This window comes from Lepidochelys kempii, chromosome 10 (genome assembly GCF_965140265.1).
Source record: "Lepidochelys kempii isolate rLepKem1 chromosome 10, rLepKem1.hap2, whole genome shotgun sequence".
Lineage (NCBI taxonomy): Eukaryota > Metazoa > Chordata > Testudines > Cheloniidae > Lepidochelys > Lepidochelys kempii.
In genome coordinates this window covers 17,327,788-17,341,216 of record NC_133265.1, presented here as the reverse complement: position 1 = coordinate 17,341,216, position 13,429 = coordinate 17,327,788, and the positions used below count along the sequence as shown (strand labels likewise).

The following is a 13,429-nucleotide window of genomic DNA, read 5'->3' as shown; positions in this document are numbered from 1 at the left end:
CAGCTCCTTTGGTCAAGAATCTCAGCTTTCATTTAAAAAGAAAGTTTTTATCCCTCATGTTTGCAAAAAAAAGTTTAGAAACATGACTGCTAAAGGCTCAAAGGAAATTAGGGAGCTGAAGATCCCAGCCGAAAACAATGCCCCTTTATCTTTTTCAGTATAACCTTATTTAAGAAGAGGCGCAGAGGGGTCCAGCAAGGAGTGAATTAGAATCATATATGTAAAAGAGCACTGATATCATGTCAGCCTGTATGTACTGTGCTATAGTGTAGTCATCCTACATATTACAAACAGCTGATCAAACATTCAGACCCTGAAACTGTGCGTCTTGTTAATTTAACAAGATTAATATTCGAGGCAGGCCTATTCAGTTGATTGCCACAAAGACATTTTCCTGCATCACTCACTGCATCTGATTCCAAAAAATATTTTTTAAAAGCATGGCAGGCTTAACTTTGTCCTGAAGAACACAGGCCTGAAATGAAAAAGTGGCAGAACAGTACCTAGTGGCTGCATGGCATTCGAACACTTGTCTACATGCAGATCCAAGCTCTTACAGCTAATCTGTTGTTAAGTCAGCCATACAAACCTCAGCAAATCTGTCATCGGATTAATCATTGTCTTGGTTTGCCCGAAATGGCCTTGTACTTAGTATATTTGGGCCAAATCCTGGTCTCACTGAAGTAAATAGCTCATTGATTTAATTAAGACTTGGATTTGGCTCTGTTTATCAGCTGTCGTGATGACCATTTAAAAAAAATCCCTCCTTTCACCAAATATTTCAATGAACTTTCTTGTTTTAAACTTTGTCTGTCAGTGCCAACCCAAAGGCATTTGTTTGTATTTAAGGGTTAACATTTCCTCTGGTAAATAACTCATTGGATAGCTATAGTACATTCAAACAGCTATAACCTATCAGTGAGAGCACTTTTTTGATTTTTCAGTACTATACTCGCTCATAGTTGTAAATAAATGACTTGCCAGTCAACCAATTAATAATTATTGGCGTTGTGTGCTGTAGATAATTTGTGAATTCTTTATCAGGTATTTTTACATTACTGCCCACTTTCACAAGAGTCTAAATATATTAACTCTTTGCAGCTCATTTATAGGTAACGCTGAAAGGGCAGCTCTGTTCTGGCATTATCAGCTCCTTGTTCACTGTCTCTCAGTACCATACCCATCAAATGAGTTTGCAAGCTAACCCGTGGTTTCTTGTCAGCCCTACAGACTTGACCAAAGACCTAGGCTGGATTCTTTCATTCTCATGCATCATTACCACTAATAAAAGTTCAGTGGGCAAATCATGCCTTCAGTGACACCTGTGCAGGCCCTCCTGTTTACACAGGTATAACGACTGGAACTCAGTAAAAAAATTCTGATACACAAGAAGGAATATAAGTACTGAGAACACAGCAGCTCCACTGAAGTCTTTGAGAGTGAGAGGGGGCTCAGCAGCTCTGAAAATTGGGCCACTTATTCATGTGCCTAAAAGTGAGTTTAGGAGCCAAAGTTTAGGCTCCTGTTTTTAAAAAATCTTGGCCCCTCTACTTCTCTTCAGACTCCAAAAACTATGCCCCTGCCCAGGCTACTTACTTCTGAGCTTCAAGAAAACATTTTAATCAGTGTGCACAATTAGAAAGAGATGTAGGCAGAAAGAGAGAATATTATTTGTATCTATTTTTAATGAAGCAAAAGCTCTAATCAAGTCTGGATTTCCAGGGATTGTGCATATTCTGAACTAGGGAATGCACAGGCCAAACGCTATCGTCTGTTTACTATGTCTTAATGTACTTTCCATGCAATCTTTAAAATGATTCCATTGCATTACTAGGCCTTATGTGAGCTCCCTCTGGTGGGTAATTTGCCAGCTTCAAAATTCCTTCTTAGGTTATAGAATCAGAGAACAATACACACACACACACACAAAACAGACACGGTTGTTGTTAAAACAATCCTCTCCAAACCACAGTGCAGACCTCTGCTATTTATGCTGTCCTCATACTGTGCATGGAATTTGTACTGGGTATCCTGTGGGTGGTACAGAAGAAGAAGCAATTGGGCCAAATTCTGTGCAGTGTAACTCCATTGTATTCAGGCTTATTGTAGTCAGTGGGCATGCATGGTAGTTCACTGTAGTCAAGGGAGTTATGCCAGCAGAGAATTTGACTGCTATCTGCATTGCTGGTCAGAGAAGAGCATTTAAATCCTAACTTTGGAAGGCAAGTTCAAATCCTAGTTTGTCTTTATTAAATGCACACAACTACACACAGATATCTCTGCATATCTAGCTAAATATACATATAATGTCAGGGGCAGAATCCCTTTACTATCTAATACATTCTCTGTCTAAGCCTGATATTCTGTCCGGTCAATAATGTAATAAGTCTTTTCCATCTGTAATACAATGGATATTATGCACTTCAATCAATCCAAACAACAGTTTACCTTTGCAATCTATAGGATTTTTCCTATCACCATCCACAAAGAATTTCACAGTAGGAAACTCTTGAATGTTAAATTCTTTTTTCATATCTTTTTGCTCTGTGACATCAACTTTGCCAAATCTGATATCAGGAGCTTCTTTTTTAAGCTGTCCTGCAGCTTTCGCAAATTCTTCAGCCAGAGTCTGAGATGGTCCAGATAAAGAAATGTCTGAAAGGGATCAACAAAGAGAAAACCAATCACGTAGTCATGAGTGTTAAGTCTCAAACTCAAAGCCATTAAGTCGGGCAATATTTTAAAGGGATAAACAGGGCTGTTGATGAGACACAAGTCAACGGGAACCTATCCCATCCAATGAGCCTAAAACAGGAGGGACCTTTTTGATCTATTTTGTTCGTTACGAATGATCAATCTCTTCATGTTTATATGTATTTTTTTGTTTGTACCTGTGCATGTGTAGCAAGAAATGTCATTTAAAAGCTATGATGGGGGGCTAATTATGTGGGGGGGACGACAAAATGGAGTCAGCTGTGATTGAATATTCTGGCCAGATTTTTAAAAATGGGAGCCTACGGGTAGGGTCATTTCATTCATATAAAGTCACTTAAGTCAACTGATTTTCAAAGCTGCTGAGTACCCATCAGCTCGCACCAACACAGGTTCTTATAACACACTTTGTGTGTGTTGGAGCTGTGGGAAGCAGGTTCTAGTCAGCACTCTGCAGGTGTATGTTGTGTTATTATGGAGAAGGGACAAGAAATGAATTGCCTGTATCTAGTTGCTTTGAACTCAAAGGTATGTATTGGATAAATGCTAAGAGTTCTCCAGTTTTGCAACTTGTGGAAAGCACTTTTAAAAGCAAGTTAGTTTAACTTTCTCCTGATAAAACTGAGATATGTTATCACCTCATTTGGCTTGCTTTACTATTTAACCTAAAGAGGGGAGTGAAAACTTGAAATATGATTTCCTTTCAATCCCTGACATAAACATTTTAGTTTTATCAATATACCTTTCAAACAGGGACAGATGAAAAAAATCCAAATAGTCTTGGTTATTTATAAGACAAACTGTAAGTCCAACGGCACGACTGTTTTTTTAATCTAACGTCTTTTGTACTACCATAGTACTGGAAACAAATATGTGTCTACAATTTTCCTAATCAAGACACTACCTTATATAATAGTACCAAAAAGTGAGTGATCATTTTCATTAGAGCTCTCATAAATGAATGGCAGATAAAACGTTTAATCTAGCTCAGTGATCAGTTACATTTCCCTGCATGATTCATCATCATCGTCATCATTCTGAGTCCCCACCATAAATCATTCCTCCATCTAACCAGTGCAATCAGGATCATGAATAGTAATACCCAGCAGCCTCTTTTTATTATTAGTTATTTGAGCTGTACGTGGATTCAGTGCAGTAAGGACTTAGATAGGAAAGCTTTGGAATCAATGGCAACAAAGCAGTTTATCAGCTGAGGGTCTGGTTACTTGGTTTTATGTGATCTAATGGAGCTCAGGAAAGGCAAAACTAGTACTCCTGGATTTTAATCCTACTTACATGCTGTGTTACCTTAGTCATGTCATTCAGCAAAATATTAAAGTATGTGCTTAACTTTAAACATATGCTTAAGTCTCACCGAAGTAAGTTGGCATTTCTGTTGGTGCAAATGGGAGATGCATCAGGCCATTAATTTCTGTGTATCTTGGTTCTCCCAAATGTAAAATGAGTGTGATACCACCTACCTTCCTCCCAGGGTCAGTCTGGAATTGGCTTTGTTGGGGGTGTGCATGTGCTGATTTCATTCTTCTTTTTAACAATAGTTTTCTAAGTGAGTTTATAAGACCTCCTAGAAGTGTAAGAATCAGACAGGTCAACAGTGCTGGCTCCTTCTGAGTTGTAACAGAAAATATTGGGTGACATCCACCAAAATCAATTAAAACTTTGCCATTGACTTCAATAGGGTCAGGTTTTCACCCAGTGAGTTTATGGCAAGGTTGGGCAAACTTTTTGGCCCGAGGGCCATATCTGGGAATAGAAATTGTATGGTGGGCCATGAATGTTCACAAAATGGGGGTTGGGGTGCCGGAGGGGGTGAGGGCACTGGCTGGGGGTGTGGGCTCTAGGGTGGGGCTGGGGATGAGGAGTTTGGGGTATAGGAGGGTGCCCCAGGCTGGGACTGAGGGGTTTGGAGGGTGGGAAGGGGATCAGGGCTAGGGCTTGGGGTGCTGGAGGGGGTGAGGGCTCTGGCTGGGGGTGTGGGCTCTGGGGTGGGGTTGGGGTGAGGGGTTTGGGGTGCAGGAGGGTGCTCTGGGCTGGGATCGAGGGGTTTGGAGGGTGGGAGGGGAATCAGGGCTGGGGGTTGGGGTGTGGAAGGGGGTCAGGGGTGCAGGCTCCAGGTGGCACTTACCTCAAGTGGCTCCAGAAGCAGCGGCATGTCCTTTCTCTGGCTCCTACATGGAAGCGTGGCCAGGTGGCTCTGCGTGCTGCCCTGTCTGCAGGCACCACCCCTGCAGCTCCCATTGGCTCCAGTTCCCAGCCAATGGGAACTCTGGGGGCAGCACTTGGGGTGGGGGCAGCATGCAGAGCAGAGCCCCCTGGCTTCCCCTATGCATAGGAGCTGGAAGGGGGCCATGCTGCTGCTTCCGCGAGCTGTGTGCAGCGGCACCCGACCCTGCTCCCTGGCTGGAGTGCCGGAGTGGTGCAAGCCCCAGACCCCGCTCCCCACGGGGAATTGGAAGGCGGATTAAAACAGCTGGCAGGCCTGATCTGGCCTGCAGGCCGTAGTTTGCCCTCCCCTGGTTTATGGGTTTTGTTAAAAATGCTGACTTACAATTTTATTTTCTCAAAACATTAACCTGTTAGATTCTACTAGCTTGTTTCTCATGTAAACTATTTTTAGCTCAGAGATTCAGAAGCTGTTACAAGCCCATGCATCAGAGCAGCTGCTCCAGGTGCTAATATGCTAACTGAAATTCTTGTTAGGAAAAAAAAAGTTAGTGGGACCTAGAATACCATGGTGGTGAATGCCACAGAACTTTTTCGATGGAAGGGACTTCTCTACATAAAATAAATCAGGCTGAAAGCATCAGTGGATCAAACTGTGATTTAATTACCTGTAAAGTTACAGTTTCATCAAATAAAGTAATTTTGGCTTTATAGGAGGATAAAATCTATAAGAAAATTCTAACTTTAGTTGCTCTCTCTTTGCTAACTATAAAAATGGTCCTACCAATCTTCCCCCCCTCCACACGCACACAAACGTTGTAAAGTATTTGCCCTCCAGATTAAACTTTGTATGTAGAGTGCCAATCCAAGCACATTTGTTATATTCTAGTTGTAAACTACTGTAAAGAAAAGTATTTGATAGCAAATCTGACCTACCATGTACATAAATGGCAAATCCAAAGTATAAAAAACTTTAGAACCTGTGAGGCAATGTTTGCCACGCACAGGTAGGTTATGCTTTAAAATAGGCACAGAGAAAATTACTGCATTTTTAGTAACACAAACTGTGGTAGACATGGAGCCAGTTGGACACCATTAAATTAGGCTTGAATAAAGACTAGGAGTGGATGGGTCATTACACAAAGTAAAAACTATTTCCCCATGCTAATTTTCCCCTGCTGTTACTCACACCTTCTTGTCAACTGTTTGAAATGGGCCACCCTGATTATCACTACAAAAGTTTTTTCTCCTGCTAATAACAGCCCACCTTAATTGATTAGTCTCTTTACAGTTGGTATGGCAACACCCATTGTTTCATGTTCTCTGTGTACATATATCTTCCTACTGTATTTTCCACTGCATGTATCCAATGAAGTGGGTTTTAGCCCACAAAAGCTTATGCCCAAATAAATTTGCTAGTCTCTAAGGTGCCACAAGTACTCCTCGTTTTTTTTTTACTGGGTTGTTAGAATTTCCTGTATGAATGTATCGGTCTAGCTTAATAGGGCACTATTGGAAAAAGAAACAGAAAAGCAATACAGTTATAAGTATTAAGCATGCGAGTAGTCCCTCTGACCTCAAGAAAAGCACATGCTTAAGTTCTTTGCTGAATTGAGGCTTTAATGCTTAAATTAAGGAAGAAAATGCTTTTAAATTTAACTTTTAACCAAATTTTTGATACTCTCCCACCGACATAGTGCTGTGCACACCGGCGCTTATATCAGTGTAACTATGTCGCTCACGGGGTGGATTACTTACACCCCTGAGCAACATAAATTCTGCCGACATAAGATGTAGCGTAGACATAGCCTGAGGCTAGAACAACTACACGGATTCCAAAGTCAATGGGATTAGGACATGTGCAGAACACAGGGGTAGATGCAGTTGGACAGCCAGTCTGTTGGAATGGAGCTTAAGACAGGGTTGGCAAAGGTCACAATTGAAAAACTTCTGTTTGGGGTGACAAGACTGGTAACTACACTACAGATACCATCTCTATTGCTTATCAACTTATTGAATCAAACACAGCTGTCAGAAAATGAATGATCTTTAAAATGTCATCAGACCAATAATTAGATTTTATTTGGTAGAGGGTGGTCTTCAGCTAAATGTCAATACTTTATTTTAAAAATCAGTATTTGGGGATTTTAAAGGACTGACTTTTACTGACTTGTCTCCTTAAATCATCCCTAAATTTCCACTCACTGGTTTGTGAGGAGTTCTTCTGATGATCTTTTTAAAATGGACCTGAATCTTATTAGTGCAAGTGGATTGTGACAAATTGAGCATGGGCACAGCAGACAGCAGAAATAAAATATCCAGCATCTGAAGCTGAAGACAATTCAGGTTGCTTAGTTCAGGTACAGGAAGAGGAAACAATAGGACATAAAGATACAGTTGTTAAAAGAATCTCTTTTCCTCTTGCTATTCCCTTTATTGTCCTGCTGTTCTCTTTTCATGTTGCTAATCTCATTCTTTCTGACTTTCACTAAAAACCAAGCAGCAATGAGTGACTTTTAAATTGTTTATTTTTACCAAGGGGAACTATTCACATGCTTATGCAATGTTATGAATCATTTCTTTGTGTGAGGAAAGTGCCTGCAAAGAAGGACAGTGGTCATCCGATGAAGTGAGCTGTAGCTCACGAAAGCTTATGCTCAAATAAATTGGTTAGTCTCTAAGGTGCCACAAGTACTCCTTTTCTTTTTGCGAATACAGACTAACACGGCTGCTACTCTGAACTCTTCTTACTGGTTCAGCTGATTTCCAAAGCTTCTGTCGCTTTAGGAGTGAGGGTAAGAACATGGAGATTTCTGCAGTATCTCCATCTTTAGAGCAAATCATACACACACATGGCGGTTTGGGGGGCGGTTGTTTGTTTGTTGTGTTTTGCCTGGTTTTTGCTTCTTTCCAATGTACAGAAAAGGCCTGAACATTTTTGGTTATTGTTTGTTAAAAAAATAAGTATTTAATTCCTGCTTTTCTACATTATCAATTCAAGTCTTGTAAATGTTGTTTTCCTGGGCAAACTCAACTGGAGAACTAGTATGCTTATGACACTGCAGATGTCATGAAAGTAAACTCTGATTAACTGAGAGGGAAACTGATTTTGAATCAAACTGTTTAAAAGTTGGATTTTTGCTTGCCCCTATGATTTATAGATTTGTATTCCAGGAGCACCTAAAGGGCCCAACTGTTATGAAGGCCCTATTGTGCTAAGTGCTGTACAAACACTTAGTGAGACATAGGCCCTGCCCTGAAGACTTTATATCCTGAATAAATAAGATGGACAAACAGTAAGAGGGAGAAATACTATTGTCCCCATTTTATAGATGGGGCTCTGAAGCACAGAGAATACCATGCCCAAAGTCACATAGAAAGCTTACGATGGAATTGGGAGTTGAACCGAGAGCTCTTGAGGCTCATCAAGCCAGCCTTCTTAAACACAGAGACATTACGAATGAGCCACTGATTTTTTTTAAAGAATGCACCTTATTAGACTAAGATCTATTGAAATGTGATCATTAGGGATGAGATTAGCCAATACAAAAATAGTGTATTTAATGGCCCTACAGCATCCTTCAAATGAGTCTACATGGAAGCACAGCAGTTGTCTCCATCTTTACCTAATTGTCATCTGCCTCTAGTTTCATTCTGCAGTCTTTATTGATGATCCTGGTGATTACTGTAGTAGCCGTGAGCCTGCTTGCTGTTAGGCTAAGTACTGATTTCCTAGCTGACTGTGCCAGAATCTCAGCAGGCCCACGCTTCATCTTTCAGTGTGTAGGCTGCTTAATCAGTTTCTCCGCAGACATATAATTTTCCCTGTAGAAAACTCTTGAGGGGGCCTGGAAGTCAGAAGGGCTTTGTTTTAATCCTGTCTCTGCTGCAAACTTTCTTGTGAACTTGAGCAAGTCATTTAAAGCCTGATCCTACTGACATTGAGATCAATGGGAAAACTCCCCCTGACTCCAGTGATGCAAAATGTGGCCCATAATCTCTTGGGTCAGTTTCTGTACTAAATTGGGATAATACAACTGTGATGTTATATGATTAAAATATGACCACGTAGGTCATTGTTAAGGCTAAGTTTCTGTCACAGTTATTTTTAGTAAAAGTCATAAACAGATCATGGGCAATAAACAAAAATTCATGGAGCCCGTGAACTGTCCATGACTTTACTAAAACTAACCGGGGGCGGGTAGGGATATGTAAGGGGGTGGAATGAGTCCCATGGGGGAGGCGGGGAACTGACAGGCCGAGCTCCCCACCATGGCAGGGGGCACAGCCCCAGCTCCAGCAGCCGCAGCGGGGGTGCAGCCACGGTGGACACACAGCCCCCACTCTGGAGCTGGCCACAGCTGCAGGACAAGGGTGTACAGCCTCCACTGCAGCCCCTACCAAGCCACAGCCACGGGGAGAGGGTGCGTGGTCCTGGGAAGCTGCAAGGGGGGTGTGCGGCCTAGGCTGCAGCTCCTGCCAAGCCCAGAATGCTGCAGGGCTAGGACGCACAGCTCTGGCTGCAGCCCCTGGCAGAAGCTGCAGGGCTGAGATGCATAGCTGTGGCTGCAACCCCCACCAAGCCCAGGACACCATAGAGCTAGGGCTCACAGCCCCGGCTGAAGCTCCTGGTGGAAGCCACCAGGCAGGGGTGCATGTCCTCAGCTGAAGCCCCTGGCAGAAGCCGTGGGGCTAGGGTTGCAGGGTCCTGGTTCTAGCCAGCACCAGTTGCAGGGCAGGGGTGCACGGTCCCACCTCCACCTCCTGAAGCGTAGAAGTCATGGAGGTCTGGTAAAGTCTCGGAATCCGTGACTGCCATGACCTCTATGACTAAATCGTAGGAAAAATAAATAATCAAAGGAAAAATAATCTGGCAACTGTACGGTATTAGTTGACTTTTTTTTAATGGCAATCATTGTATTTGTTGTTCATCTGTTCCCAGAGCCTAAGGAATGCCATTAACTTGTTACGTTTCTTTCCTGCCAACTGAATGTAGAACCCTTATAATGTGCTAGACTGAAAGTACTTGGAAACAATTTCTGTTTATCCACTGAACAGGTACCCTGGAATAAGAGTGTCCATGTGGGGAATTATACTGGTATTATCACACTGGTTTAAATTCACACCTTTGCTTGACTGATATAACCGTCCTGTGTAAAGAAGCCTATATAGCAGGGGTGGGCAAACTACGGCCTGTGGGCTGGATCCGGCCCGTCAGGGCTTTGGATCCGGCCCGTGGGATTGCCCCCCATGGTGCCACAGGCCCTGCACCACTCTCAGAAGCGGCCGGCACCATGTCCCTGCGGCCCCTGGGGAGGGGGGCACTGCCCCCCGCAGCTCCTAGTGGCCGGGAATGGGGAACTGCAGCCAATGGGAGCTTCGGAGGAGGTACCTGGAGGCATGGCAAGGGCAGCGCGCGGAGCCCTGTGCCCCCCGCTCCTCCAGGGGCCGCGCAGGTATGTGGTGCCGGCCACTTCCTGGAGCGGTGCAGTGTGGGGCCAGGGCAGGCAGGCAGGGAGCCTGCCCTGGCCCCGGTGTGCGCTGCTGCCACCCTCGAGCCGCTTTAGGTAAGCGGCACCGGGCCAGAGCCCGAACCCCTCCTGCACCCTGCCCCCCAACTCCCTGCCCTAAGCCCCCTGCCTGCACCTCGCACCCCTCCTGCACCCCAACCCCCTGCCCTAAGCCCCCTGCCTGCACCTTGCATCCCTCCTGCACCCCAACTCCCTGCCCTGAGCCCCCTGCCTGCACCTCGCACCCCTCCTGCACCCCAACCCCCTGCCCTGAGCCCCCTGCCGCACCCCTCCTGCACCCTAACCCCCTGCCCCGAGCCTCCTCATCACCCCACACCCCTCCTCTGCCCCAATCCCTTGACCTGAGCCCGTTCCTGCACACTGCACCCCCTCCCACACCCTGCACTCCCTCTTGCACCCCAACCCCCTGCCCCATCCCTGCACACAATTTCCCCAACCAGTTGTGGCCCTCGGCCCAAAAAGTTTGCCCACTCCTGCTATATAGTCTAAGTGGGGCAGCTACTGTTTCCGGAGCTCTGCCAGAATGCAATGGAAACAACCCTACCAACTGGCTTGTCTTAGAGGCAAGAGAGCAGCTATTCACGTACCCCACCAACTTCCTAATATAAGAATAGTTCTCCTCTAGGCCAGCCAAAGGACTCCTGCCTCTCCACGGCCTGCCGGTGTCTCCAGGCTAGGGTATCCATGGAGACAGGCTCTTGAAGCATCAGTTTCCCCCAGAATATGCTGTGAATTCCACGCATGCCTATAGCCCGCCCTGGCACACAGTACTATATAGATAGGGTGACCTGATAGCAAGTGTGAAAAATTGGGATGGGGGTGCGGGGGGTGGGGATAGGAGCCTATATAAGGAAAAGAAACCAAATATCAGGACTGTTCCTATAAAATCTGGACATCTGGTCACCCTATATATAGATTCAGATATAACACACCTGTGCCAGAAGTCTAACATATAATCCCTCAGCCAACATCTGTCATTGGCAGAACTGTTTATCTCTGCAAGTTACATATTCAGGAAAACCCAAAAGGGAGGCTGTATGGCCTAGTGGATGGAGCACTGACTGGGCCTCAGAACTCTTGGGTTCTATTCCCAGCTTGGCTACTGGCCTGCTGGGTAACCTGAACAAGCTTTTCACCTCTCTCTGTTTCAGTTTCCCTGTCTGCAAAGTGGGGATAATTATCCTGACCTCCTTTGTAAAGTACTTGAAGATCTACTGATGAAAAACACTGCATACGAACTAGGTAATATTAAAATTGCTGCTGACCCCATGCTAATGTCACTGTCCTCTCCAGGTTAGAGCTTTACAGGAAAGGACAAAACCATTCATAATTATTTAACTCTCCAAAGCTTTAAGAATACCAGCTACAGCCCTTTTCTGTGCTAGGTTTAAATCCCTTGGTAAATACAGGGAACCACCACCAGAACATACACAAGCTGGGCAGGTATTTTGAGCCTGAGCTGCTGTTTTGTATTCAGAGAGCTTCCCTTGTCATAAAAAACAATGATTTGCACTGAGCTAGTACAAGGTTTGGATATAAACCAGGTAAGATCCAGGGGCAGCCTGTGGGAATCCTGCAGTCTGCTGAAATGACTGATAATCCTGGCTGGAAACAGGCATGAGTGGGGCTGCTGCCACCCTTGAAGGCATGCCCATCTTTTATTTTCAAGGTATATGAAACCTGAAGGGGGCTATGTTCATAATACAAAAATTGCTGCCATTCTACAAAGTCCATATGGCCTTGACTCCGGTAAACCTTCCCCCCTCGTTACTGTATTTCTCTCATTTTCCCAAATCCACAAACATATACTGTACTGCAGAATATTTCCAAAGTATGGCCAAACCCACCCCCCAAATGTCATCAGAATATAAATATTACAGCCGCTGATCTGAGCAGCTGTGGGCTGAAGACTTATGGACACCTTGGGGTGGTTCCTCTGAGGACAGCAAGGAGGCACATCAATGGCAGACTGTATAGGCTTCTTCACACAGGAAGATTATGTCAGTACAAGCAAAGGTGTGAATTTAAACCAGTGTGATAATACCAGAATAACTCTCCACATGGGCACTCTTATTCCAGGGTACCAGGGCCTTATTTCTCTTTGGAATAAAACTGTCCACACAAGGAGTTACACCATTTTAACTATATCAGTATAATTATACAACTACAACTGGTAAAATTTTCCCATGTAGACCATCCCTAAGCAGGGGGTTCCTCCTGCCTGTAGTAAGTATTCCATTTCCTCCATCCTAATGGAAATTCAAACGAATATTGTTATACTGGAGAGTGTTGGTAGCCACCAACCAGTGTGTCTTTGAGCTGTGAGCAATCACAGACTTCACTGAAGCCAACACCAAACCCTTTCCCTCTGCCTGAACGAGGGAGCAAATAAATGCTCCTTTGTTTTCTGATAGCTGAAACAATAGAAACTACTGCCCAAACATGGACCAGCATAACAAGGCTGGAATAGAAGCTGCGCCTGTGAGTGCTGAGAAGTTTCCATTGCAAATGCAGGAGCTGAAATGGGTTGGATTGCAGTAGTATGTGTGTCTGTGAGAGGGAGAAGCAGAAGGACATCAGGAAATCAGCTAGGAAAGCCAAGAGAGGGGCAGAGAAGCATTGGCAGCATGGCGATGAGAGGAACAGGAAGCCAAGAGAGAGTACTTCTTTGGGGCAGAATGCTGGCCGCAGCAGGCTGGGAATTGTGAACAAGGAAATTGCCTCGTGTTGTTCCTACTGTGCATGGGAAAGAGGAATTTGTATACATGCTTGGTAAATAAACAGGATTGCACCAAGGAAATACCAGACTTGTATCATCAATTTCTGCTCATAACAGAAACAACCCAGAAAGGCCTTGAATATTGGCTAACCACTTAGGCTAAAAGGGACAATAATATTTCCAGCTGGCTACTGTTGGTTGACACACCAGAGCACACATAGCAGTCAGACCGTCCTGGTGGGGTCAGTCGGTGCCACCTGAGATCACGCACACAGTGTACACA

At 44.4% G+C, this 13,429-nt stretch overlaps 1 protein-coding gene across 6 annotated transcripts in view; it reads right to left on the bottom strand.

Moving 5' to 3' along the window:
* PDILT (protein disulfide isomerase like, testis expressed) overlaps positions 1–13,429 on the bottom strand; it is a 64,785-nt gene that overhangs the window by 22,659 nt on the left and 28,697 nt on the right. For all 6 annotated transcript variants that reach the window (XM_073362265.1, XM_073362266.1, XM_073362263.1 and 3 more), the window contains one exon: positions 2,449–2,655. In XM_073362265.1, coding sequence (XP_073218366.1) covers positions 2,449–2,655 — 207 coding nt within the window. The remainder of the gene's footprint in view (positions 1–2,448; positions 2,656–13,429) is intronic.